Source organism: Mus musculus, chromosome 6 (assembly GCF_000001635.26).
Source record: "Mus musculus strain C57BL/6J chromosome 6, GRCm38.p6 C57BL/6J".
Taxonomy (NCBI): domain Eukaryota; kingdom Metazoa; phylum Chordata; class Mammalia; order Rodentia; family Muridae; genus Mus; species Mus musculus.
The window spans coordinates 86,503,890-86,528,099 of record NC_000072.6 but is presented as its reverse complement, the minus strand read 5'-3'; the positions used below and the strand labels follow the sequence as shown (position 1 = coordinate 86,528,099).

Genomic DNA, 24,210 nt, shown 5'->3' with positions numbered 1-24,210 from the left:
AAAACTGTGGCGTAGTGGTAGACAGCTTGGCTAAAAAGTTAGAGATCCTATGTCTGATAACCAGCTCAGCAAAATTAAATTCTAAAACTCTGATTCAAATAAAAAAATCTGCAAAAGGTGCTCACCAGTAGAGAAATCAGAAGATATAGGTTCCATCCTGTGTAACCTTGGGTCATTCACTTCATTCATCTCTCTGGGATTGTCTTGCTCTGTTGGGGAAAAGAAAGAGAAATAAATACCCACTTCATGGAATTTTCAATTAAAAAAAATATATATTGCATGGGATAAAATGTTTAGAATGGAATCTGCTGTGGCACACCCACACCCACAATCTGTTCCTCTTGACTGTAAAGGTGGAAAAGTGGACATAACTGTGAACTTTAGGATCACTGGACAGTTGAATAGTGAGACATTGCCATTCTATGGCTTATTAGGCATAACAATCTTAAATCAGTTACAGCACCACCTGTACAACATCTAGAAAAAAACTAGAAATTTTTTCTAGATGCTTGGGTACTTGGTTACATACTGTGCACACACGCGCGCACGCACACACACAGGCACACACCTGCCTGCCATTACTCAGTTTTTTAAAAATCCCGTGTCAGGCCTGCATTTTATTTATTCTCCTGCCCACCAAGGGAATTAACTTTCTTCCAAAAGCACCTCTTGCTGTTTCATCCTATGGGAAATTCTGAGACTGATGAAAGGCACATTCTAGAGCTTTCAGACCCGGCCCAATTTTTCGATGGCGACACGTGTCGCCATTTTGTTGGGAAACATGGCCGCCAGCCCTCCCCGCTCGGGGGTGGGGTGGCGGTGGGGTGAGGAACGCCACGCTGGTCCTTTCGGCCAAGTATTAAACAACACGTTCCTTCACACGACCTCCTCCAGGCTGACTATGGCGGCGGCACGAGGAGCCGGCAAAGAAAGCACAAGGCGCTCTCCAGCGTCTCGAGGGCCATTTCCCGGCGGGAGGCCTCGGTCAGGGCGACCTCCCAAGATGGCGGCGGCGCCCAGGCTTGGCCGCCTCCCGAAAGCGTGGTCCAGGCGGCGGGCGAGCCAGCGCGGACATGCGGGGGGCCATGCCGGCACGCCGTCAGTGCGCACCGCTCCTCTAAGGTCTCGGGAACTATCGTGGGACATAAAACACGAGGGCAGGAGGTAGCGCCTCCGAGGGCTTCCCTAACCGGAGCCGACCAAGTGCAAACAAAGCATTATGTAAGTGGACGCCATTCCAGCGGCCCCCGTTCCTAACGCCACTAGCCCGAGCGGCACTCGCCGGGGCGGGTGACTCTCGCTCGAGTCTCTCTGCGTCGCGGACGCAGCCGCCGGACGGAGGCCAAGGTGGGGGCTGGGACCAGGCGCCCGGACGCCGGGGACGAAGGGGCCCCACGTGCCCAGCAGAGCGCGTGCACAGCCGCCGGGCCGCGCCTCGCCTCGCCGCCCCTCCCCCCACGGAAGCCAACGCGGGCCGCTCGCGCCCCCCCTCGCTGCCGCGCATGCGCCCTGGTCCCCTCCCGCGCACGTTTTCGACCCGCGGCGGCCTAGCTCCCGCCTGCAGCGGCCTCCGCCGATGCCTGTATCGCTCCGCCATCGAATCCTTGGGCGGACCGGGAAACAATTATCTGTCCCCGGCACAAAACCAGTATATTTTCCCAGTCCCCTGCCGGAGCCGCTAGGGTTAACAAAACACGTGCTCCCTCTCAATCTCTGCCGGGTCCCCAGTTTTGCCCACGTTGTCCGTTTTCAACCCGACGGCGGTGCCACCGGGTTATTTTTCTCAAGGGTCGCGCGCGCTGGCGCAGTCTTGTGACCTAAAAAAGCCGGTCCTCTTTTTTTTCTCCTAGGGGTCCTGCGCGGAAAGCACTTCCGGGGTCAGAGGGTACGCGGGGTTGAAAGCGGGCTTCCCGCCCCGCCCAGACCGCCGAGGCTGCCGCCGGAGTCGCCACCGCCGCGCCCTCGCCCACCCGCCCGTCGACCGCTCCCGGTCCCGCTCGCCCCCGTCGCCGCCGCCGCCAGTCCTGCGACGCCGCCGCGGCCTCCCGCCCGCGCCCGCCCGCTCCTGCGGCCCCCCGCTCGCCTCGCGCCGGCAGTTCGGGCCTACTCCTCCCCTCCCCCGCCAGCCGCCCAGGACTTGACCACGTAACGAGCCCAACTCCCGAACGCCGCCCGCCGCTCGCCATGGACGCCGGTGTGACTGAAAGCGGACTCAACGTGACTCTCACCATTCGGCTGCTGATGCACGGAAAGGAAGTAGGCAGCATCATCGGGAAGAAAGGGGAGTCGGTGAAGAGGATCCGCGAGGAGAGCGGCGCGCGGATCAACATCTCGGAGGGGAACTGCCCGGAGAGGATCATCACGCTGACTGGGCCTACCAATGCCATCTTTAAGGCCTTCGCCATGATCATCGACAAGCTGGAGGAAGATATCAACAGCTCCATGACCAACAGTACGGCGGCCAGCAGGCCCCCGGTCACACTTCGGCTGGTCGTGCCCGCCACCCAGTGTGGCTCCCTGATCGGCAAGGGCGGCTGCAAGATCAAGGAGATCCGCGAGAGCACCGGGGCCCAGGTCCAGGTGGCGGGGGATATGCTGCCCAACTCGACCGAGCGGGCTATCACTATCGCCGGCGTGCCGCAGTCCGTCACCGAGTGTGTGAAGCAGATCTGCCTGGTCATGCTGGAGACGCTCTCCCAGTCTCCACAGGGGAGAGTCATGACCATCCCGTACCAGCCCATGCCGGCCAGCTCGCCAGTCATCTGCGCGGGCGGCCAAGATCGCTGCAGCGACGCGGCGGGCTACCCCCACGCCACCCACGACCTGGAGGGACCACCTCTAGACGCCTACTCGATTCAAGGACAACACACCATTTCTCCGCTGGATCTGGCCAAGCTGAACCAGGTGGCAAGACAACAGTCTCACTTTGCCATGATGCACGGCGGGACGGGATTCGCCGGAATTGACTCCAGCTCTCCAGAGGTGAAAGGCTATTGGGCAAGTTTGGATGCATCTACTCAAACCACCCATGAACTCACCATTCCAAATAACTTAATCGGCTGCATAATCGGGCGCCAAGGCGCCAACATCAATGAGATCCGCCAGATGTCCGGGGCCCAGATCAAAATTGCCAACCCGGTGGAAGGCTCTTCTGGAAGGCAGGTCACTATTACTGGCTCGGCTGCCAGTATTAGCCTGGCCCAGTATCTAATCAATGCCAGGCTTTCCTCTGAGAAGGGGATGGGGTGCAGCTAGAACAGCGTAGGTTCGCTCGTAACCCCCTTCCTGCTGTTTCCCATGATCCAACTGTGTAATTTCTGGTCGGTAATTCCAGGTTTTAAATAATTTGTAAGTGTTCAGTTTCTACACTTTATCATCCGCTAAGAATTTAAAGAAAAATCACATTCTCTGTTCAGCCGTTAATGCTGGGATCCATATTTAGTTTTATAAGCTTTTCCCTGTTTTTAGTTTCGTTTGGGTTTTTTTGGCTCATGGATTTTATTTTCTGTTTGTCGATAAGAAATGTAAGAGTGGAATGTTAATAAATTTCAGTTTAGTTCTGTAATGTCAAGAATTTAAGAATTAAACAAATGGATTGGTTAAAAATGCTTCGTATTTGAAAGCTGGGAATTCCTATCTTAAATTCTTCGGTTGCTGCTTTCTTTCCCTTCCCTGTTTTAAGTATGGGGTGCTTGGCGGCCAGGGGGAGAAGGGTGGCCCGCCCTTGTTCCTTGCAAGCTTTTCTTGCCTTATCGCTGAGATTCCCCTCCCTCTGCCCCAACAAAGGAACGGCAGGTTGGGCCTGCTTTGGGATGTTTACAAAAGATGGGTCTCTTCCTGGGAGTGACATATCCAACCTAGTTCCAGAGAGGCCTCTGCCTTTTTCTCTGGTGGAAGATACAGGTTTTTCTCGGGTGGAAAAACTGCCCGTTCAGCAGGACAGGGTGGATGGAGAGCGTCTAGCCCGTTGTCCGCTACCCCCATCCCGCGGGGCAAACTTGGCCAGGAACAATAAAATAATCTGTGGGAAGGCTTGTGGGGGTGGGGGGCAGGGACTAGGAGGAAGGGGAAGCACAAGGGGGGAAAGGAGGGCCACAGCTGCAAGGGGGGGGGGGATTGGAGGGCCTTGAGTCTGGGCTGACCCCAACAGAAGGACCACGTGGGGAGGGAGCCATGCACCTGTGGCAAGTAGCCCGTCAGAAGGTTACACCTGTCAAGCGAGGTGCCGGGAAACAAAGGGGTATTTTTGTGATTTTCCTCAGCTGTGTGCAATAGTTAATTACTGCAGGAAATAATCCTGCCTAAGTGGGACAGTCCTCCCAGGAATGTAGACCAGTCCAGGGTGTTCAAATGAGGATTCCTGAGTCCCACTACACACTGAACCAGAAAACTGCATCTTTAACACCCATTAGATCTCTTTGAGTTTTTCTTCAGCTTGAGAACGGCAGTGGCAATGCCTAGTAACCAAGTGCCCATCAGCTGAGTCTAGGCTGGACATAAGGGCATAAAGTGTTGACAAGCAGCACTAGACCCAACAAACAGTAAAACATTAGACAATTAGGTGCTAGAGTAGTGGGCAGTCAAACCCAGGCAAAGGAATCCCTGGTGGAGGGTGGAGTTATCCACAATAAACATTTGTTGTTTCTCTACAGAATGGGGGTTGGGGTGCAGGCCTCTTTCTGAGGTTCCTTGGTAATGAGATTTACATTCACTGCTATGTTGCTGAAGAGCCCAGGTTATCAAACAGACTTGGTTCTGCCTCGTGGCCTTAAGCAAAGCACTGAATACTGAAGGTCTTACAGGAGGAACACACTTCCTAAACTTGGGACAAAAAGTTTTAGAACGCAATAAACTAGATTGCAGAGGGCCTACTTCTAGGTGTTGCCTAGAATATACAGACTAAAAGATAGGGACAAACTGATGTCTACTAGCCAGGTGTGTGTATAATCCCAGCACTCAGCAAGCTGAGCTCTTGAGTTTGAGGCCCCTATATTTTGAGTTCCAGACCAGCCAGGGCTACATAGACCCTGCCTCAAAAAAAAAAAGTATATTTTTATTATAAAAAATATAAAAATTTGAAGCCAGCCAGGCTTACAGAGTGTGAGTTTAGAGATAGTTAGGCCAAAAAAAAAAAGAAAAAAGATACGTACTTATATTTGGCTAAGTGACAAGAGGGACATGAGTGAGGCCAGTGAGGACCTAGTACAGTGTCTTCTGGAAATTGAGCATTAATCAGAGCCAGTGGACAACAAACTTGAGTCCTCAAACACAGCCAGATAAGCTAGAGTGGCTGGAGTCCCTGGGAGAGAGAAGCAGCTCAACTGTACTAACAAGCACCCAAACTCAGGCGAGCCCTCCTCACCACATGCCTAGTAATTGTGGGATAATCTGGGCAGCTAAGCATAGGATGGCTCCCACCTTGGAGAAAGGCAGGAGCAACCACTAAAGCCATCCAAGGAAGGAGGTTCTACTACAGGCTAAGAAGCTGCATCAACCAGGATACACACTGGGAGCCATGAAGATAGACATAGGAGAACTGTGTAGCCCCGGCTTGGGGACAGATTTGTACACAGGCAGAAATATTCCACCAGTAACTAGAAATGAAAGGATGTCACAGCTAGCAGGTAAATAGAGACCAAGGGGTGGCGCCATTTTGGTGAGGGGCTTAGTAGCATTGGGTGCTGGTGTCTCTACTACCATCACTACCTGGCACAGCAGGCCTCAAAAGTAGTTTAGAGGTATAGCAGTTGTGTGGTATGCACAAGGCCCTGCGTTCAGTTCAACACCCAACACTATACAATACATACTTGGAAAGGAATCATTGAAGCAGGAGAATAGTTCACGACACAGTGCCACTGAGAGAAGTCAGAGTCTCTAAGCTGACAGAGGGGCAGTTGCTGAAGACAGAATTTTATTTGTTTTGTTTTTTTGTGTGTGTGTGGTTTTTTTTTTTTTTTTTTTTTTTTTTTTTTTTTTTTTTTTTTTTTTTTTAGAGACAGGGTTTTTCTGTGTAGCCCTGGCTGTCCTGGAACTCACTCTACAGATCAGGCTGGCCTGCCTCTGCCTCCCAAGTGCTGGGATTAAAGACATGCACCACACTGCCTGGCATCAGATTTTTTAAAAAATAATAAAACCAGATATGATGGCATAGCCTATCAGGAGGCAGAGACAAGAAGTTCTCAAGTTTGAAGACCAACCTGTATACTGAGACACCCCCATCTTAAACCATTAAACCAACCAAACAGGACGGAAAAAAAACAAAACAGTGAGGCACATGGACAAGCCATAAATCCAGGCACTCAGGAGGCAGAGGCAGACAGATTTCTGTGAGTTCAAGGCTAGCCTGGTCTACAAATTGGGTTCCAGGTTACCTAGGGCTACATAACAAGACCTTGTCTCTAAAGAAATCCCTTACCTTCCCACCCCTACACCCGTGAAAATGTTTGGTAGAACATTTAGCCAGGTCTAATGGTTCATGCTTTTGATCTTAGCACGCCAGTGGATACAGGAGCAGTTCAAGGACATCCTCTGCCACAGAAGGTGCAAAGCCAATTTGGGCTACATGAGATCCTCTCAGAAAAGTAAAGGGAGTGCTACAGGGTCCCTGAGGATTATCCAGGCAGTTAGTTAATGGTTGCTGGGGGAAAGAAAGACATTTGGTTGTGGGCCGCTGGTACAGTGTCCATACTCTTTACAAACACAAAAACATTGAAAAGACAGAGGACTGGTGCTGGAGCTCAGTTGACTGTGTGCTTGCCCAGCTTTGTGAACTCCCAGGTTCTGGCACTGGCACCGGCACCAGCACCAGCAGAGCACCCTGTAATCCCAGCACTCAGGAGATGGCCCCAAGAGGCTCAGATCCACACCTGGGAATCCTGAGAGTCACCAAGCCAGGGTTATGGAAAACAAAGTGATTTTAATCCCAGTACTTGGGAGGCAGAGGCATACTGATCTCTGAGTTCAAGGGCAGGCTGGTGGGCAGAGGTAGTTCTAGGACTGCCGGTGTTATACAGAGAAGCCCTGGAAAGAGATGGGATTGGGGAGAGAGGAGGAGAGAAAGAAGAGAGAAATTGAGAGGCAGACTGGGAGGAATTTCAGTTCCCACCACGGCTGAATAAAAAAGTCAATTGAGTCGGACATGGTGGCACACGCCTTTAATCCCAGCACTTGGGAGGCAGAGGCAGGCCGATTTCTGAGTTCGAGGCCAGCCTGGTCTACAAAGTGAGTTCCAGGACAGCCAGGGCTACACAGAGAAACCTGTCTCCAAAAACAAAAAAACAAACAAACAAACAAACAAAAGTAAATTGAGCCAGGCATGGTGGCACGTGCCTTTAATCCAGCACTCGGGTGGCAGAGGCAAACAGATCTCTAAATTTAAGGCCAGCCTGGTCTCTATATCAAGGCCAGCCATGACTATACTAGTAAGATCCTGTCTAAAATAAATGAATAGTAAATTGAAGGGCTGGAGATTTCGTTCCCTGGGTTGTTGTGGTTTTTGTTCCTTTGAGCTTTTGGTTTGGTTTTGTTGCTACATAGCGCTGGGATTAAAGGCGACACCACCACACTCAGCAGCTCAGTGGTTAAGAGTGCTTTCTGCTCTTCCAGAGGACATGGTTTTTATGCCCAGCACCTACATCAGGCTGACAACCACCTATAGCTCCATCCACCTCCTCTTCCTCTTCTGACCTCAGCAGGCACCTGAACTCTGTCTCTCTCTCTCTCTCTCTCTCTCTCTCTCTCTCTCTCCCCTCCCCTTGTACACACACTTTAAATCTTTTTTAAAAGTAAATTAATCTAAATCCTAAGGTTTTTAGTCACACACCTCTGCTGCACACACACCTCCCATCCACCCCCCTACTTTTCTCCCCTCCCCACCATACTGTCATTTTAATGAGCAAGCTAAAGGCAGGGCAGACATTTCAAAGGAATGTGCATGCTTGGAGAGCAAAGGTTCAGACCAGTGATGGGGAACATCAGAAGCAGGCCTGAGAGCAGAGGAAGCTAGACAGATGGAGGCCACTCAGATAGTCAGACGCCATCACAGAAAGCATGGAAACTGGGTGGAATGTGAAACGCATCAGGGGAAAGGCTAGGGGCTCTCTGTGATGGTCTGACTAAGGAGCCTAGGCTGGCCTTGAGTCAGCCTGTAACTTGAAGCACTGGAATTCCAGAAATGAGTGGCCACACCTAGCTGGTATTCACACACACACACAAACACACACACACACACACACACACACACACACACACACACACACACACTCACACACACACACACACACACACTAACCAGTAGGTATTAAACACCTCAAGTACTCAAGTCCGGGACTCAGCCACTAAACCACATTCCCAGCCCTCCTTTTATTTTGTTTGTGACGGGTTTAGTGTCTCATACCCATTTAATCCCAGCACTGGGGAAGCAGAGGCAGGCAGATCTCTTAGTTCAAGGCCAGCTTGGTCTACATAGTAAGCTCTAGGCCAGCCAGGAATACAAAGTCAGGCTCTGACTCAAAAGAAGAAAAGAAATTTGTTTACTAAGAATGGCTTGAATAGGGCTAGAGAGATAGCTCATCAGTTAAGAGCACTGACTGCCCTTCCAATAGGTCCTGAGTTCAATTCCTGACAACCACATGGTGAGTCACAATCATCTGTAATGGGATCCGATGTCATCTTCTGGTGTGTTTGAAGATAGCCACAGTGTACTCTTTTTTTTTTTTTTTTTTTTGGTTTTTCGAGACAGGGTTTCTCTGTGTAGTCCTGGCTGTCCTGGAACTCGCTCTGTAGACCAGGCTGGCCTCGAACTCAGAAATTCACCTGCCTCTGCCTCCCAAGTGCTGGGATTAAAGTCGTGCGCCACCACGCCCGGCTAGTGTACTCTTTTTTTTAAATGGTTTAAATAATTTACCCTTTAAGATAGTTCCACTATGTTGCCCAGGTTGGCCTTGAATTTGTGATATCTCTGACTGCCTCTGAGTAGCTGGGATTATAGGTTTGTGCTACCAGACCTGGCTACTTTGTTGCTTTTGAAAGGAATGCCGGGAGTGGTGGTGCATGCCTTTAATCCCAGCACTCAGGAGGCAGAGGCAGGTGGATTTCTGAGTTCGAGGCCAGCCTGGTCTACAAAGTGAGTTCCAGGACAGCCAGGGCTATACAGAGAAATCCTGTCTCGAAAAAAAAAAAAAAACAAAAAACAAAAAAAAAACAAAACAACAACAAAACAAAGAAAGGAATGTCATTATAAGCAGAAAGTAGAACTGGGTGTGGTGGTACATACCTTTAATCCCAGCACTTGGGAGGCAGAGGCAGGCAGATTTCTGAGTTCGAGGCCAGCCTGGTCTACAGAGTGAGTTCCAGGACAGCCAGGGCTACACAGAGAAACCCTGTCTCGAAAAAAAAAAAAGCAGAATGTATAAGGTACGGATGAGGCAGGGTACAGAAGGTGTCTGGACAGGCATGTTAAACAGTTTCACCATGGGACTTGAACTTCCTCTGTCCCCACTCCTTTGGGAACTTACACTTCAGAGCTCCCTTCCTCTGTTTCTTCTCTTAGAGCAGCTCAGCAAGTACCCCCTGCAGCTGCAGGGTTGTTTTGTTTGGAAATTTCAGGAATGAGTGGCCCACACTTCTGTGCTGGGACTAAAGACTTGTGCCCCTAGGGTTTTTGTTTTCTTTTTAACTATTTTCTTTGCATTTTGTTTTTTAACCTCAAGTGTGTGTGTGTGTGTGAGTGTGAGTGTGTGTGTGTGTGTGTGTGTGTGTGTGTGTGCCTGGAGCTGGAGTTAGAGGCAGTTGGGAGCTGCCTGGTGTGGGTGCTGGGAATTGAACTAAGAACAGAATATTGGGGCTAGAGAAATGATGGCTCAGTAATTAAGAATATTGGTTGCTCATCCAGAGGACCTGGGTTCAATTCCCAACATCAACATGGCAGCTCACAACTGTCTGTAACTCCAATATCTGATGCCCTCACACAGACACACATTCAGGCAAAACACCTGCACGTAAAATAAAGATAAATTATTAAAGTGTTAAAAAAAAACAACCAAAAAATAATAAAATAAAACAGGGTATGTATTTCCTTCACCATTGAGCTATCTCTCCAGCCTGCACTGTTTCTTATAATGTTCATCAGCTGTTAGACTACAACCATGACACAGTGGAACCTGGACAGGGTGACAGATACCTGTTGGGTCATGGCCAGAGGAGTCAGTCGTGTCATGGGTTTTGTACTGTCTGGTTTTGTGTGTCTACTTGAGACAAACTAGAATCATTAGAGAGGAAGGAGTCTCTATTGAGATTGGAGAGGGTTTTGGTTTTGAGAAAGAGTCTCTAGCCCATGATGGGCGGTGCCATCTCTGAAAGCAGGCTGAGCAAGCCATGAGAAGCAAGCCTGTAAGCGGCTTACATCCTGGCTTCTGCATGAGCCCCTGGCTCCAGGCTCCTGCCCTGTTTGAGTTCCTGTTCTGACTTACTCCAATGATGGACTACAACCTGGAAGTGCAAACCAAATGAACCCTTTCCCTCCCCAACTTGCTTTTTGGCCATGGTGTTTCTTTGTAGCAATAGAAATCCTAACTAAGACAGGTTTAGAAGATTCATCTCCCTGCAGACCATAGTCCCCTCTCTCACTTGGCCCCATCACATTCACCCCTGACTACTTCTGCTTCATGGATAACCTTTGCCAGCCCCAGTGTGGACACTGAGTCACTACCCTGAGGCTCATTCTTAGCACAGCCACTGACTCTCCGTGACTCCCTAGAGCTAGCATTATGTGCAGATAGCTCCAGGCCTCTGAATTGAAGCAACCTCACCACAACACTCTTGAATCTCTGGAGTGGACACACCACATACTGTCCAGTATCTCCTTTGTGCTTACATCTCCTGCCAGCAAGACAGGAAGGCAGACAGAGGAACAGGCTGTCACAGGAGAGGTGCCTTCCATACTGAGTCTTCGGCTCTCTTTATCTGACCATTGAAGGGACATACTAAAAATCATTGGTTTGGGGGACAGAGTCTCATGTAGCCCAAGCCACCCTCAAACTTGATACATAGGAGGACCCAGAACAGGGGTTCTCAACCTTTGGGTCCTGACCCCTTTGGTGATAATATAGTAATAATTAATATAGTAATTGCTTTGACTATCAGATATTTACATTCAATTCATAACAGTAGCAACTTACAGTTATGAAGTAGTAACAAAATAATTTTATGGTTGGGGGGTCATCACAACATGAGGAATTGTGTTAAAGTGGCACAGTATTAGGAAGGCTGAGAACCACACTCTATGCCTTCTGATCTCCAGCTTCTACATCCTCAGTCCTGGCACTGTAGGCACTCAGCACATCTGGTTTGACCGAGGAGGCTTGGGAATGGAACCTAGGGCTTCCTTCCTATGCACTCTACCAACTCCACAACCCTAGCCCACACCTCCGAAACTTTAAACCAGATTCTATTCTTCCCCTACTTAAAGTAAATTTCATCCTTACCCATGCAAGAGAAAACTCATGGGGTCCAGCCTGGACTAAGAAGAAAAGAAGATACCCCTCCCCAATCTTCCTTTATGACTGTTCCCCTCCAGTTTGCTGTCAAAGTGACTGTCACTGCGGGTCCCTTCAGCCCTCCCTGCAGTTCCCTATTATCTTCTGGGCATCCTTGCATAGATATTTGATTGATTATCCCTGGGTGAGTGCTCTGTCTACACCTGCCTGGGCTTCTAGGACTCCTGCCTCTGTGCTTCCACATCTGCAAGGACTCCTGGCTCTGCTAATGACTCTGAACTCCATTGAGGATCCTGGCTCTGCTAAGGACTCTGCACTCTGCTTAGAATCCTGGCTCCAATGAGGGATCCCAAGCTCTGGCCCTGGCTCTGACATCTACTTCCAGTGACCTTGGACAAGTTGCTCCTTCCTTCTAGAGCTCAGTCTTCCAAGTCAGAAGACAGCAGGAGATAATATCCACCATTCTCTGGCTGCCTTGGAATATAATGCTGCCTTTGTGGCCCCCATCTCTGCTCTGCCTCCTGACACCAGGCCGACTTCTGACACACAAGCCTTCTGTCAATGCCAGGGAGAAGAGTAGAAGTGAGAGAGCTGGCACTAGCCAGATTCAGCCTGGGATTTGAGGGGCTGTGGGGGGTTGTTTTGGTTTGGTTTGGTTTTGGTTTTGAGAAAGAGTCTCCTGTACCCTAGGTTGAACTCCAAATCACTAGGGTGCTGGGAATGACCTTGAGCTCTAGATATTCAGGCCTCAATTTCCTCCTTGTTTGTTTTGAGACAGGCTCGCTATTATGTAGCTCTGGCTTGTCCTAAAACTCGAAGTGTAGATCAGGTTGGCATTAGACTCACAGAGCTCCACCTGCCTCTCCCATTGCCTCTGCCTCTCCAGTGCTGGGGTTGCAAGTGGGCCCCACCCTGCCCATCCAGCTTAGCATTTAGCATTCGTTCCTAGGGGGCTTGATAGACGGAGGAAGGAGAGAAGGAAGAAGGAAGGGAGGGAGGGAAGGAGGGAGAAGGAGGAGGAAGAGGAGAAGAAGAGAAAGAGAAGAAGGAGGAGGAAGAGGAAGGAGGAGGAGGAGAAAGGAAAGAATTCTAGGGAGATTTGTTCTACCACTGTTGGTCTTGCCTGCCCACTCCAGAGGACAGTAGACTGGACAAAGATCCAAAAGCCCCTCCTCTCCGTTGGTCTTCTGCCCCAGCAGGGAGGTTCTGAGAGGTCTCTGCCTTTGACCCCTTGGACCTTGGATCTACATAAGTAGGGACAGAGATTGCCTGTCGTCTGCCTATACCCTTCTGCCCCTCCCAGTGGCTGCCCAAACTTCCAGGATATCAGGGGAGCTACAGTACCTATATCCTAGTGACAGTAAACACATTGCCTGCCCAGCATAGGCATTTACAGATGTAGTCCAGGCTGTCCCAACTTCAAATGCTTTGTTTGTTTGTTTGTTTGTTTTGGGATTTATTTATTTATTTAAGTCTCTCTACGTAGCCCTGGCTGGCCTGGAACTTACAATGTCCATTATAGAATCAGTTGGTTAATTCCCCTTCTCTTCTACGCATGCTTTCTGACTAGGGATAATGGTGCATCTCTCAGGAGGTGGAAGCAAGAGAACGAGGAACTCGAGGTTATTTTCAGCTGCAAAGTGAGTTAGAGAGCAGTCTGGGCAACATAACTCCTGGGTCAAGAAAGAAAAGTGGGGCCAGGCAATGGTGGCACACGCCTTTAATCCCAGTGCTCTGGAGGCAGAGGCAGGCAGATCTCTGAGTTCAAGGCCACCCTGGTCTACAGAGGGAGTTCCAGAACAGTCAGGACTACACAGAGAAACCCCGTCTTGAAGAAAAAAAAAAAAAAAAAAAAAAAAAAGGAAAAAGAAAAAAAAGAAAGAAGGAAGGAAAGATGGGTTGGACTGGATAGCATTTTGACCTTTTCTTCAGGTTCTCATTAGGCTGTTCCACTTCTTTTTGACAGGACCTCAGGAAAGTCAGATGTAGGCAGTTATCTGGATCGCTGCCGGCCCCTGGATTACCCCTAGCAACACTGGAGTCTAGGCCTACATAATATCTAGTGGTCACTCTGTAAAAAGTCCACTTTAGCTTATAAATGAATTAACTCATTGAATCCTAAGGACTCTATGAAGTAGGCTTTTTTTGGTTTTTGAGATGTGGCCTAATGTACCCCAGGCAATCTAAAGATGACCTTAAACTCTGACCTTCCTGTCCCTTCTTCCCAAGTACTGAGATTATAGGTGTGTACTTCCCCACCCAGTTGAAGTAGATAATATTTTGATGCCATTTTATGGGTGAGAAAACTGAGTTCTGCCCTCCTCCAATCCTGAAGGGACTGGACTGATCCCAGGTCACAGCTATTGAATAAATGCAGCTCTAAGCTGTATTTCTAGTGGCCTGTCTCATCAGGCTGAAAAAAAAAAACAACCTACCTTTGGGCACATTTTCTTTTGTTTTTGTTTTTTTTTTTTAATTATTTTTATTTATTTTTAAGATTATTTAGTATATGTAAGTACACTGTTGCTGTCCTCAGATACTCCAGAAGAGGGCATCAGATTTCGTTACGGATGGTTGTGAGCCACCATGTGTCTGCTGGGACCTGAACCCGGGACCTTCGGAAGAGCAGTCAGCGCTCTCAACCACTGAGCCATCTCGCCAGCCCCCTTTCTTTTGTTTTTAATAACTTAAATAAACAGGGTCTTACTATGTAACCCAGACTGGCCTTAACACCATGGATGATCCTCCTGCCTCAGCCTCCCAAGTAATGGGGTTACAAGCACAAACCACCTTGTCTGACTGTTCTTTTTTTTTTTTTTTAAAGATTTATTTATTTATATGTAAGTACACTGTAGCTGTCTTCAGAAACTCCAGAAGAGGGAGTCAGATCTCATTAGGATGGTTGTGAGCCACCATGTGGTTGCTGGGATTTGAACTCCAGACCTTCGGAAGAGCAGTCGGGTGCTCTTACTCACTGAGCCATCTCACCAGCCCTATCTGACTGTTCTTAGTAACTTTTATTGTCCAACTTTCAATTTAAAAAACCAAGCATGCTGGACACGGTGGTGACTCATGCCTGTAATTGCACCCCACACTCCCACACAGAGGATGAGACACATGACCATCATGAGTTCCAAGCCAGCCTGGACAGAAGGAGCCCCTGTTAGAGATGTAGAGCCATGCAAGCATGAAGACCTGAGTTTATAACCCATGTAAATTGCATTGTGGTCAGGCAGTGGTGGCACATGCCTTTAATCCTGTCACTCAGGAGCCAAAGGCAGGCGGATCTCTGAGTGTGAGGCTAGCCTGGTCTGCAGAGCAAGTTCCAGGACAGCCAGGGCTACACACAGAAACTCCATCTCAAATAAACAAACCAAAACCAAAACTATTGTGCACCTGTACCTAAAGCCCTGGGTGAGGGATGGAGACAGAAAGAATCCTAGGGCTTCCTGACCAGCCAGTCTGTCTACGAGTGAGCATCGGGTTCAAGGAGAGACCCTGCCTCAGAGATGTCAGACAGCATATCCCCACACATATAAATAAAAAATAAGCAGATAAGTAAAATAGATCAAAATCTGCAAATTATAATTTTTAAAATGCCTTTTTTAAAAATTTGATACAAGATCTTCATATGTTGCTTTGACTGTCCTGGAACTTACCATGTGGACCAGGCTGACCTCAAATTCAGAGAGATCCATCCACCTGCCTCTGCCTTCCAAGCACTGGGACTAAAGATGAATGTCACCACACCTGCCTTTTGGAAGAGAGGTGGTGGAGATGGGAGCCAGGGTCTCACACACACTAGGCTAGCAGTCTGTATGAATGCCAGGTACTTAGGAAAAGTCCCTCCTCTGCCTCTGCTAATGCCCCCAATTCCTTACTTTATGTGTAGTATACAGATACATGGTTTATTTTCTATCACACAGAGATCTTAATATACCATAAGATCCATTTTACTTATTTGTGCCTTATCTTGGGGGGGGGGTGCGGGGAATGAACCCATATCATGGAGCTGTGCCACTTCCACCCATATTCACCCTTTTATTCATTTGTTTATTTCAATTTTTTTCCACAAGACAGGGTCTCACCATATAGTCTTGAAAGTCACCATGTAGACCACATTGGCCTCCACCTCCAATCCTGCTTCCACCTCCTGAGTGCTGGTGTTAAAGTCATGTGCCGTCCCGGCAGTGGTGGCGCACGCCTTTAATCCCAGCACTTGGGAGGCAGAGGCAGGCGGATTTCTGAGTTCGAGGCCAGTATGGTCTACAGTGAGTTCCAGGATGGCCAGGGCTACACAGAGAAACCCTGTCTTGAAAAACAAAACAACAACAACAACAACAAAAAAAAGGCATGTGTGTCCCATGTTGCACACACCACTTTAGAGTGAACTGTTTAGAATGCTGTATCCTTGGGCTGGAGAGATGGCTCAGTGGTTAAGAGCACTGACTGCTCTTCCAGAGGTCTTGAGTTCAAATCCCAGCAACCATGGTGGCTCACAACCTTCTGTAATGGGATCTGATGCCCTCTTCTGATGTGTCTAAAGATAACTACAGTGTACTTATATATAATAAATAAATAGAGTGCTTGTGTAGTTGTCAAAACTGAAACAGTCATCACGGCTGGTTTACAGCAGACATTACCTCCTGCAAGGTAACTTCCCTGCGCCCATCCCTCTCCTCCATCCCCACCACCCTCTGGCTCTCCACTCACCCCCTCCATTCTCCCTCTGACTCCCATCGCACAGCACTGCCCTCCAAACAGAAAAGCACCATCTTTATAAGACTAGCTATGTCTGCTGGCAAAAGATCATAACAGCTGGGCTGGTTGCCCATTGATGCCCCTCACTTGAGGAGAGAGTGGAAGGGTCACTGGACCCTCATTTGAAGACATCACTCCCCGAACCCTCCAGACACTTGTGTGCAACTCTGCCCTAATTGCAGCTAGACTCCAGGCCTGGGAAGGTGCTAGACAGGGTCAGAGAAGGGGAGTTTCATTTTCAGCTATGGGGAAGCCACCTGCCATGCTGGATGCAAACCTTCCAGATTGGCTGCTCTAGGGTCACTCATGCTTCTGTTTGTTAGGAAGCCCCATAGGATAAACTCGTTTCTTCCCCGGGGTGAATTTTGGTGGAATTGAACTTTTTTTTAGCGGGTTGGTGGTGGCTCACACCTTTAATCCCAGCATTTGGGGAGTCCAAGGCAGGTGGATCTCTGAGTTTGAGGCCAACCTGGTCTACAGAGCAAGTTCCAGGATTGTCATCATTAGGTCCTAAGGACAGGTAGGCTTGTTCATATCTCCCCAAGGAAAAGCCTGTACAAGTTCCCATCCTCCCTCACTTGTCCCCGGCCCCCACCCCAGCTTCCTTCACCTCTAGCCACCAGTCTCCAGGCTCTGGCAAACGCTTGTCTACTTCCTGTATTTAGGTATTTGCTGACAGAACATTTCTCACCTGCAGTATTGCCGACAGACTACTTGGCCTTTGTTTCTGACCCCTATCGGGTAATGCATAATTTCAAAGTTTATCCATGTTGTGCAAGAATCAGGGCTTCTTGCCTTTGTATGGTAAACAGATTTAGATTCAGATGCAGTTTGGTTATGCAACATACAGGTATGGTGGCCATGACTGCATTTATTCGTTTACCAGAACCCAGGCTGGCCTCAAACTCGCAAATCTCCTGTTTCATTCCGCTGAATGTTGGGGTATGGCTCAAACTAGCCTCTGATTCACTAGTAGCAGAGGCTAGCCTTGATCTCCCGATCCTTTTGCCGCTGCATCCTCTACACCCTAAGTGCTAGATTAGAAGTATGTCCAACTGTACCCAGCCTGTGAGGTTTGACATTATTTATCTTGTTGTTCTTGTCATATCTAAAAAAAGGAGTTCAAAGTTATGATGGGTTGCTTTCTTTTAAGGGTTTTATAGTGTGAGGCTGGGGAGATGGTTTAGCCAACAAAGTCCTTGCCACACAGTCATGAAGATCTGATTTTTGGTCCCCCAAACCCACCTAACATCTGGGTGTGGCAATGCTTGTATGTAAGTCTGGTTGTCAGGGGTTGGGGACAGATGCACCTACAGGACTCACTGGCCAGCCAGTCTAGTCAAAAATCAAAACAGTAAGCTGCACTGAAAAGACCTCATTTCAAAAAGTAACATGGAGGGCCTGTGCAACAATGGCTCAGCAAGCAAGGCGCTTGCTACCAAGCCTGACAACCTATACCAATCTCCATGCCCCAAGACAGGGCTTCTAATGTAGCCTTGGCTGTTCTGGAACTCACTCTGTAGACCAGGCTGGCCTTGAACTCAGAAATAGACCTGCCTCTGCCTCCCCAAGTGCTGGGATTGAAGGTGTGAGCCACCACCAACCAACCAAAAAACAATTTTTTTTAAATAAAGATCTTGTTTTTAAGTTATGTGTATGTGTGTGTACATAGGTGCTTGTGAGTGAATGGGGATGTGTGTGTGTGTGTGTGTGTGTATGCCCATGTCCATCAGGGGCTTCAGCTTCCCCTGGGGCTGAAGTTACAGGCAGTTGTACAATATCAAATACTGAGGCGAGTGTTGCTTGTGCTGGCTCATGCAATCAGGGCATCAGGACAAAGCCTGCAGTATAAAGATAACGAGTGTCCTCTTTGCAGTCCTGGCCAGCAAAGCTCCCTGGGCTTTGACTTTTTGTGGCAGGAAACCAGGCGCTATGTGTAGAGGGATGGAGCCTGCTCCTGCCTCCAGGAGTTGTCCATGAGACAGCTGAGGAACTTACTGTCTGCTCCCGGGAAATGAAAGTCTCAGAGGCCATCTTTGTTTTTTAAATTTCTTTATCTATCTTACATTTACTTACATGTTTTATGTGTATGAATGGGGAGGAGCCTCCTGTACCTCATACCATGCCTGTAGAAGCCTGAGGACAGCTCACAGGGGAGCTGGTTGGTTCTCTCCTTTCACCATGTGAGTCCCCTGGGAATTGAACTCATATCCTCAGGCTTGGTGGCAAGCACTTTCTGTGCTGGGCTATCTCCCCAGTCCTCGAATGTCCTGTTTGCTTGTTGTTTTATTGATTAGGACAGGGTCTCCTGAGCCCAGGCTGGCCATGAACTATATAGCGTCACCTTGAATTTCTGATCTCTTTTCTCAATGCCTAGCCCACTCTGTGCAAGGCTTGAACCCCAGAGCCTTGAAAATGTTAGGCAAGAACCTTGCCAACTGACCACATCCTAGCCCTGCAACTGGTGGTTTTGAATTTGAGTTGCTGTGTGCTTGCACTGGCTGTTAGCATTGAATCGGGTCACATGTTGCTGTCCCAGATAAACTTGAGGGTCTTTGGTACCAAGGAGGCATCCTGGCCTCACAATGAATCATGGGAATTCTACAATCAACAGACTAGCTCTGTGACCAACCTTCTGACCTACAACAAGTTACTAAATCAACACCTGGCCAGTGGCAAACCTTGTAAAAAACTGCAGCTATTATGATTATAAAAGGCTGTTTGTTGTGCCTTCAGGTTTGCCTTTTGTTTATTTTAGCCTATTCGTTTTGTTTGTTTTTGTTATTGTGTGTGCTGGTATGTTTGTGTGTGTGTATGCGGCATGACTTGCATATGGAGGTGAGGGGACAACTTGATTGTTTTTTTCCTTCTCCCCTCCCCCACCTCACCCCCATCCCAAACCTCACTATGTAGGTCAGGCTAGCCTTGAATCCATAGAAATCCTCACCTTCCTGCCTCCCAGGGGCTGGGACTAAGAGCATGCACTACCACAACTGGCCTTCAGAGGACAATTTTTTGTTTATTTGTTTTGTTTTTTGTTTTTTGGTTTTTTTCGAGACAGGGTTTCTCTGTATAGCCCTGGCTGTCCTGGAACTCACTTTGTAGACCAGGCTGGCCTCGAACTCAGAAATCTGCCTGCCTCTGCCTCCTGACTGCTGGGATTAAAGGCAAGCGCCACCACGCCCGGTTTACTAATAGCTCTTTAAGAGGTCCTGAGTTTGATTCCCAGCAACCACATGGTGGCTCACAACCTTCCATAATGTGATCCGATGCCCTCTTCTGGGGTGTCTGAAGACAGCTACAGTGTGCTCACATACATAAAATAAATAATTCTTTAAAAAAAAAAAGGCCGGGTGGTGGTGGTGCACGCCTTTAATCACAGATTTGGGAGGCAGAGGCAGGCATATTTCTGAGTTCAAGGCCAGCCTGGTCTGCAGAGTGAGTTCCAGGACAGCCAGGCTACATAGAGAAAAACAAAACAAAAGAAACTATGTTTAGAAGTGAGTTCCCAGTAAACGGGTTTCTCTGACTGGGCGTGGTCCCTGTAATCCCAGAACTATGGAAGCTGAGGCAGGAGGAATTCAAGGCCAGACTGGCCTACAAACCAAAGCTTGGTCTCAAAAAAAAGAATTTTTTTGAAAATGCTCTCGGCTGGTTGTGTCTCCTGGTCAGGTCCCCTCCTCCTCCTCCCAGCCACACCGGAGCTGTGCTCAGTCCAAACTCCTCCCAGCCTGAAGCTATTTTTCAGAAAGCCACCTGTAGTCACACCCAGCCATGTTAGAAAAATGCAATTGTGTGCTGGCCTTGGCAAATCACGTGCTAGAGCTGTATCCATACAGAGATGAACCTCATGCCTGCTCAAGAGAAGCCATGAGTGTTCCATACTTTTTATAAGCTGAAAAGGAGAGAGAGATGAACCTCATGCCTGCTCAAGAGAAGCCATGAGTGTTCCATACTTTTTATAAGCTGAAAAGGAGAGAGAGAAAATTGTAGCTGTGCCATGAGCTTTTTATGATTAGAGTTTGAAAAGGTCACATGTTTAGCTGCAGAAGTGGCTCGATGGTTAAGAGGGCTTACTGGTCTACCAGAGAGAGGCCCTGCATTCTGTTCCTAGCAGCCATGCCAGGAGGCACACAAGGCCTGTAACTCTAGCTCCTGGAGATCCAATGCCCTCTTCTGGCCTCCAAGGGTCCCTAAGCACACAAACTACACACATATGCTAAAGCATTGTTAGAGTTCTGAGCTTAACGGACTGTATAATCCTGTCTGTAAGCTTGCTTGCTTATGTGGAAAGTCGGTTTTTCATTGTTCTGCTTTTATTTTAGTTCAAGACTGGACTTGAACTCCCTATGTAGCAAAAGCTGCCCTTGAACCTTGGTCTTCCTGCCTCTACCTCTACAGTTCTTAATTGTGCCAGCAAAGAGAATTGTTTTAATTTTATGAAAGCATCTGGTTGGCCCAGGGGCAGGGTGGGAAGCTTACAGCAATCTTCACATCTCTAACTCTTCTCACTGGGCCCCACCTTCTGGGGGAGGGGAGTTGCTAACCATGGCTCTCCCAGCCCAGCAGCAGGAGTCACCTTGTCCCAGGCTAAAGTTTGGTTCCACATACACACAGGCTCTCCCCACCACACAGACTTACAGCACTACATACATAGTCTCTCTCTCTCTGTCTCTCAGTCTCTCTCTCTCTCTCTCTCTGTCTCTCTCTTACACACACACCACATACATGGACACACAGATTTACACACCACATACACACAGAGATACAGAGAGACTAACATATCACACATAATAGACACACACACAGACTTACCATATATACACACAGACTTACCATATACACATCACATACATACACACAAAGAGACTTACACACTACACAGACACACACACAGAGAGAAACACACAAACACTCACCACCTATACACAGAGACTCACAGCACACACGAACACCACATTCTCACAGCGATCTGCCTGCCTCTGCCTCCTGAGTACTGGGAGTAAAGGCCTGGAAAACACGCAAGGCCTGACCTTAACATTATTGTGAGAATAGTTTCATCCTCTACTCTGGAAAGCATCTCAGGTGCCCAGGGCTCTCTTTAATCACTCAGAAATTCTGTCCATGAAAAGATGTCAATACACACACAGGCTTGCACCCATGAGCTCAGTAAAGTAGGTCCCCATGTCCCAGGGCCCCAGAACTGATGTTTGAGAGAACATAATGTTGACTATGACTCCATCATAGCCCTGAAGCACCGCCTGCATCTCCACCAGGGAAGCCAGTAGTGGAAGTTAGGAACTCGGATTCTGCCTTGGGGCAGAACAAGGCAGAATTTCATCCTGCGGTGGGGGTGAGAGGAAAAAGTCACACCCCTTCTGGAACCCACTGCCCCAGCCCCAGCAGCAGAGCCTCTCCTTGTTGCCTCTCCCCAGAGCTGAACACTCACTCAGTTCCCCTGTGTATTAACTCAGTATTTTTTACCATTACATTTATTTATTGTGCATATGTGTAGGTACATGAATGCATGTATGGAGGTCAGAGGACAGCTTGCAGGGGTCAGATTTCTTCTTTTACCATGTGGGCTCCAGGAATAGAACTTCTTTATCCAGAGCCTTCTCACCGGAGGACTTCAAATCAAGATTTTTGTGGGTTTTTGTTTGTCCTTTTTTTTTTTCTCTGTGTAGCCCTGGCTGTCCTGGAACTCACTCTGTAGCCAAGGCTGGCCTTGAACTCGGAAATCCGCCTGCCTCTGCCTCCCAAGTACTGGGATTAAAGGTGTGCACCACCAATGCCTGGCTTTGTTTGTTCTTTGGTGTTTGTTCCCCCCCATCCCCCATCCAGGGGCCTTTGCCCCAGGCTGACCTCCAGTTTACTGTGTAGATAGAGGGTGACCTTGAGGTGCGGTCCTTCTGCCTCCACCTCCCTCACCCGGGGATGACAGACAGACAGACAGACAGACAGACCACTGCCCTTCACTTTTTACTTCCGAGGTTTGGAAAGCAAGGCTGCTCTGTAGGAACACATGGGCAGCTTGGAAAGCTTCCAGGCACTTCAGAGACTCCTGAGGCGTTTGTAGGTATCCGCTGTGGGGAGAGGACCGGGCTCAGAACCGAGGTTGGGAACTCACTGTTCTTGTGTGCTTTGCCCACAAAGGAAGAGCTGGCAGCCTGCTCCTCTTCCCCAGACTACAGACTCCCCTGTGGCTCTCCTGGATGCTTAACCTATTCCACTGTTGTTCCCTCCTCAGCTTATGGGCACCTTTTTGTCACCACCTGAGAAGAGAAGAGACTCCTCTCTCCTCCCATTTAGAGCTTCTCATGCCTTCTCTTCTGGAAAGCTTCTAGAAGGAGCAGCCCTTATGGAAGCAAACCTCACCTTTAGTTCCTTTGCTTTTTGGCCTTTTCTCCAGAAGAATGGGTCACCTACCCACTACCCACTCTATCAAGTCAGTGACATTGATATTCTGCCTGAGGCATCAAGGTGTCAAAGTGTCCTCCCTATCCTCACCCCCCCCCCCCCCACGTCATGTTTTACAAATAAACCTTAGGAACAACAATGATAAAAATTCTTTTCTTCTTCTTCCTCTTCCTCTTCCTCTTCCTCTCCTTCTCCTTCTCCTTCTCCTCCTTCTCCTTCTCCTCCTTCTCCTTCTCCTCCTTCTCCTTCTCCTTCTCCTTCTCCTCCTCCTCCTCCTCCTCCTCCTCCTCCTCCTCCTCCTCCTCCTCCTCCTCCTTCTCCTTCTTTCTGTTTTTTTCAAGACAGGGTTTCTCTCCTGGAACTCACTTTCTAGACCAGGCTGGCCTCGAACTCAGAAATCCACCTGCCTCTGCCTCCCAAGTGCTGGGATCAAAGGCCTGCGCCACCACCACCCGGCAATGATAAAAATTCTTACAAAGAAGATCTTGCAGGTGTGGTGGTGCACATCTGTCATCTTGGCTACATAACAAATTCCAAGCCAGCCTGGGACACGTTCAACACATTCAAATACCACTACTAATAAAAGGAGAAAGAGCCAGGCAGTGTAAAAGGGAAGGATACTGTGGCACTTTGCTTTTACAGTGTTTTGGGACTGAATACAGGGCACACATTCGCAGTCTCTCAATAAGACAAAAGCAACAGTATAAAAAAATAAAATTAAAATAGTGAAATATGAACCAGCAAGATGGTGTGGAGAGGAGAGATGTTTGTCACAGCCTGATGACCTGAGCTGGATTCCTGGAATCCACGTGCTCTCACGTGTGAGCAGAGACCCAGCTTCTACAGACTGTCACCTGACCTCCACACTCACACAGTGGTGCCCAGAAGAGCACACACCAATGAGGCCGAGTCAAATATTCTCAGTGAGATAGGCTGCTTGTTGAGCGCACAACACAAACTGCTGAGCCATCTCTGCTTCCCCTTCCACTAGTGAAGGGAAAAGTGGGATGCTGCCCTGTGATTGGTTTGCTTGTTTGTTTTAATCTACCAACCTAGCAAAGAAAAGTCTCCAGCGTGGTTAAGTATGTGGGAAATGAGCCAAGGCTACGTACAAAGACACTGTCTCAAAAACAAACAAACAAACAAACCCAGCAAGAATGTGGGAAATGAATCTGAAATGAGGAAAATGTCTGTGTAGAGAGGCCTCGTCACCTAACGTGAAAATCCACTTTGTGTAATATCCACTTTATAATATGTGTGTGCAGTGTGAGCATTAATATGTATATAAGGTTCAGAGGGCAACTTTTGGGAGTTGATTCCCTGCCTCGCCTTCTCAAGACAGTCTTTCTTGATTTTGTCACTGTGCCTTGTACTCCTGGCTGGCTGTGAGCTTCTGGGGGGATCTTCCTGTGTCTGCTCCCTTCTCAAGTAGGAGTCCTGGATGACAGACATCCAGTACCACATCTGACAGTCTCTATAGATATCAGGGATTTGAACTCAGGTTCTTAGGCTTTCGTGACAAGCACCTTTACCT

The 24,210-nt window shown here is 48.5% G+C and overlaps 1 protein-coding gene and 1 long non-coding RNA gene across 3 annotated transcripts in view; one reads left to right on the top strand and one right to left on the bottom strand.

Annotated features, from left to right (window-relative positions):
- Positions 1 to 770, bottom strand: part of 1600020E01Rik (RIKEN cDNA 1600020E01 gene) — a 37,120-nt gene extending 36,350 nt beyond the window's left edge. Inside the window, exons 1-2 of one of the 2 annotated variants that reach the window (NR_037960.1) lie at positions 667 to 770; positions 126 to 209 (exon numbers count right to left, since the gene is read on the bottom strand). This is a non-coding gene — a long non-coding RNA (RIKEN cDNA 1600020E01 gene). Of the gene's footprint in view, positions 1 to 125; positions 210 to 568 lie in introns of both variants that reach the window. The other variant, NR_037961.1, reaches the window with a different exon arrangement.
- Positions 771 to 1,910: 1,140 nt separating this feature from the next.
- Positions 1,911 to 3,620, top strand: Pcbp1 (poly(rC) binding protein 1). Its single transcript, NM_011865.4, has one exon. The coding sequence runs from the start codon at positions 2,185 to 2,187 to the stop codon at positions 3,253 to 3,255; it is 1,071 nt and encodes a 356-aa protein (NP_035995.1). The 5' UTR covers positions 1,911 to 2,184; the 3' UTR covers positions 3,256 to 3,620.
- Positions 3,621 to 24,210: the final 20,590 nt, after the last annotated feature.

Coding starts and splice junctions, on each gene's coding strand:
- Pcbp1 (NM_011865.4), top strand. CDS start 2,185: ATGGACGCCGGTGTGACTGAAAGCGGACTCAACGTGACTCTCACCATT.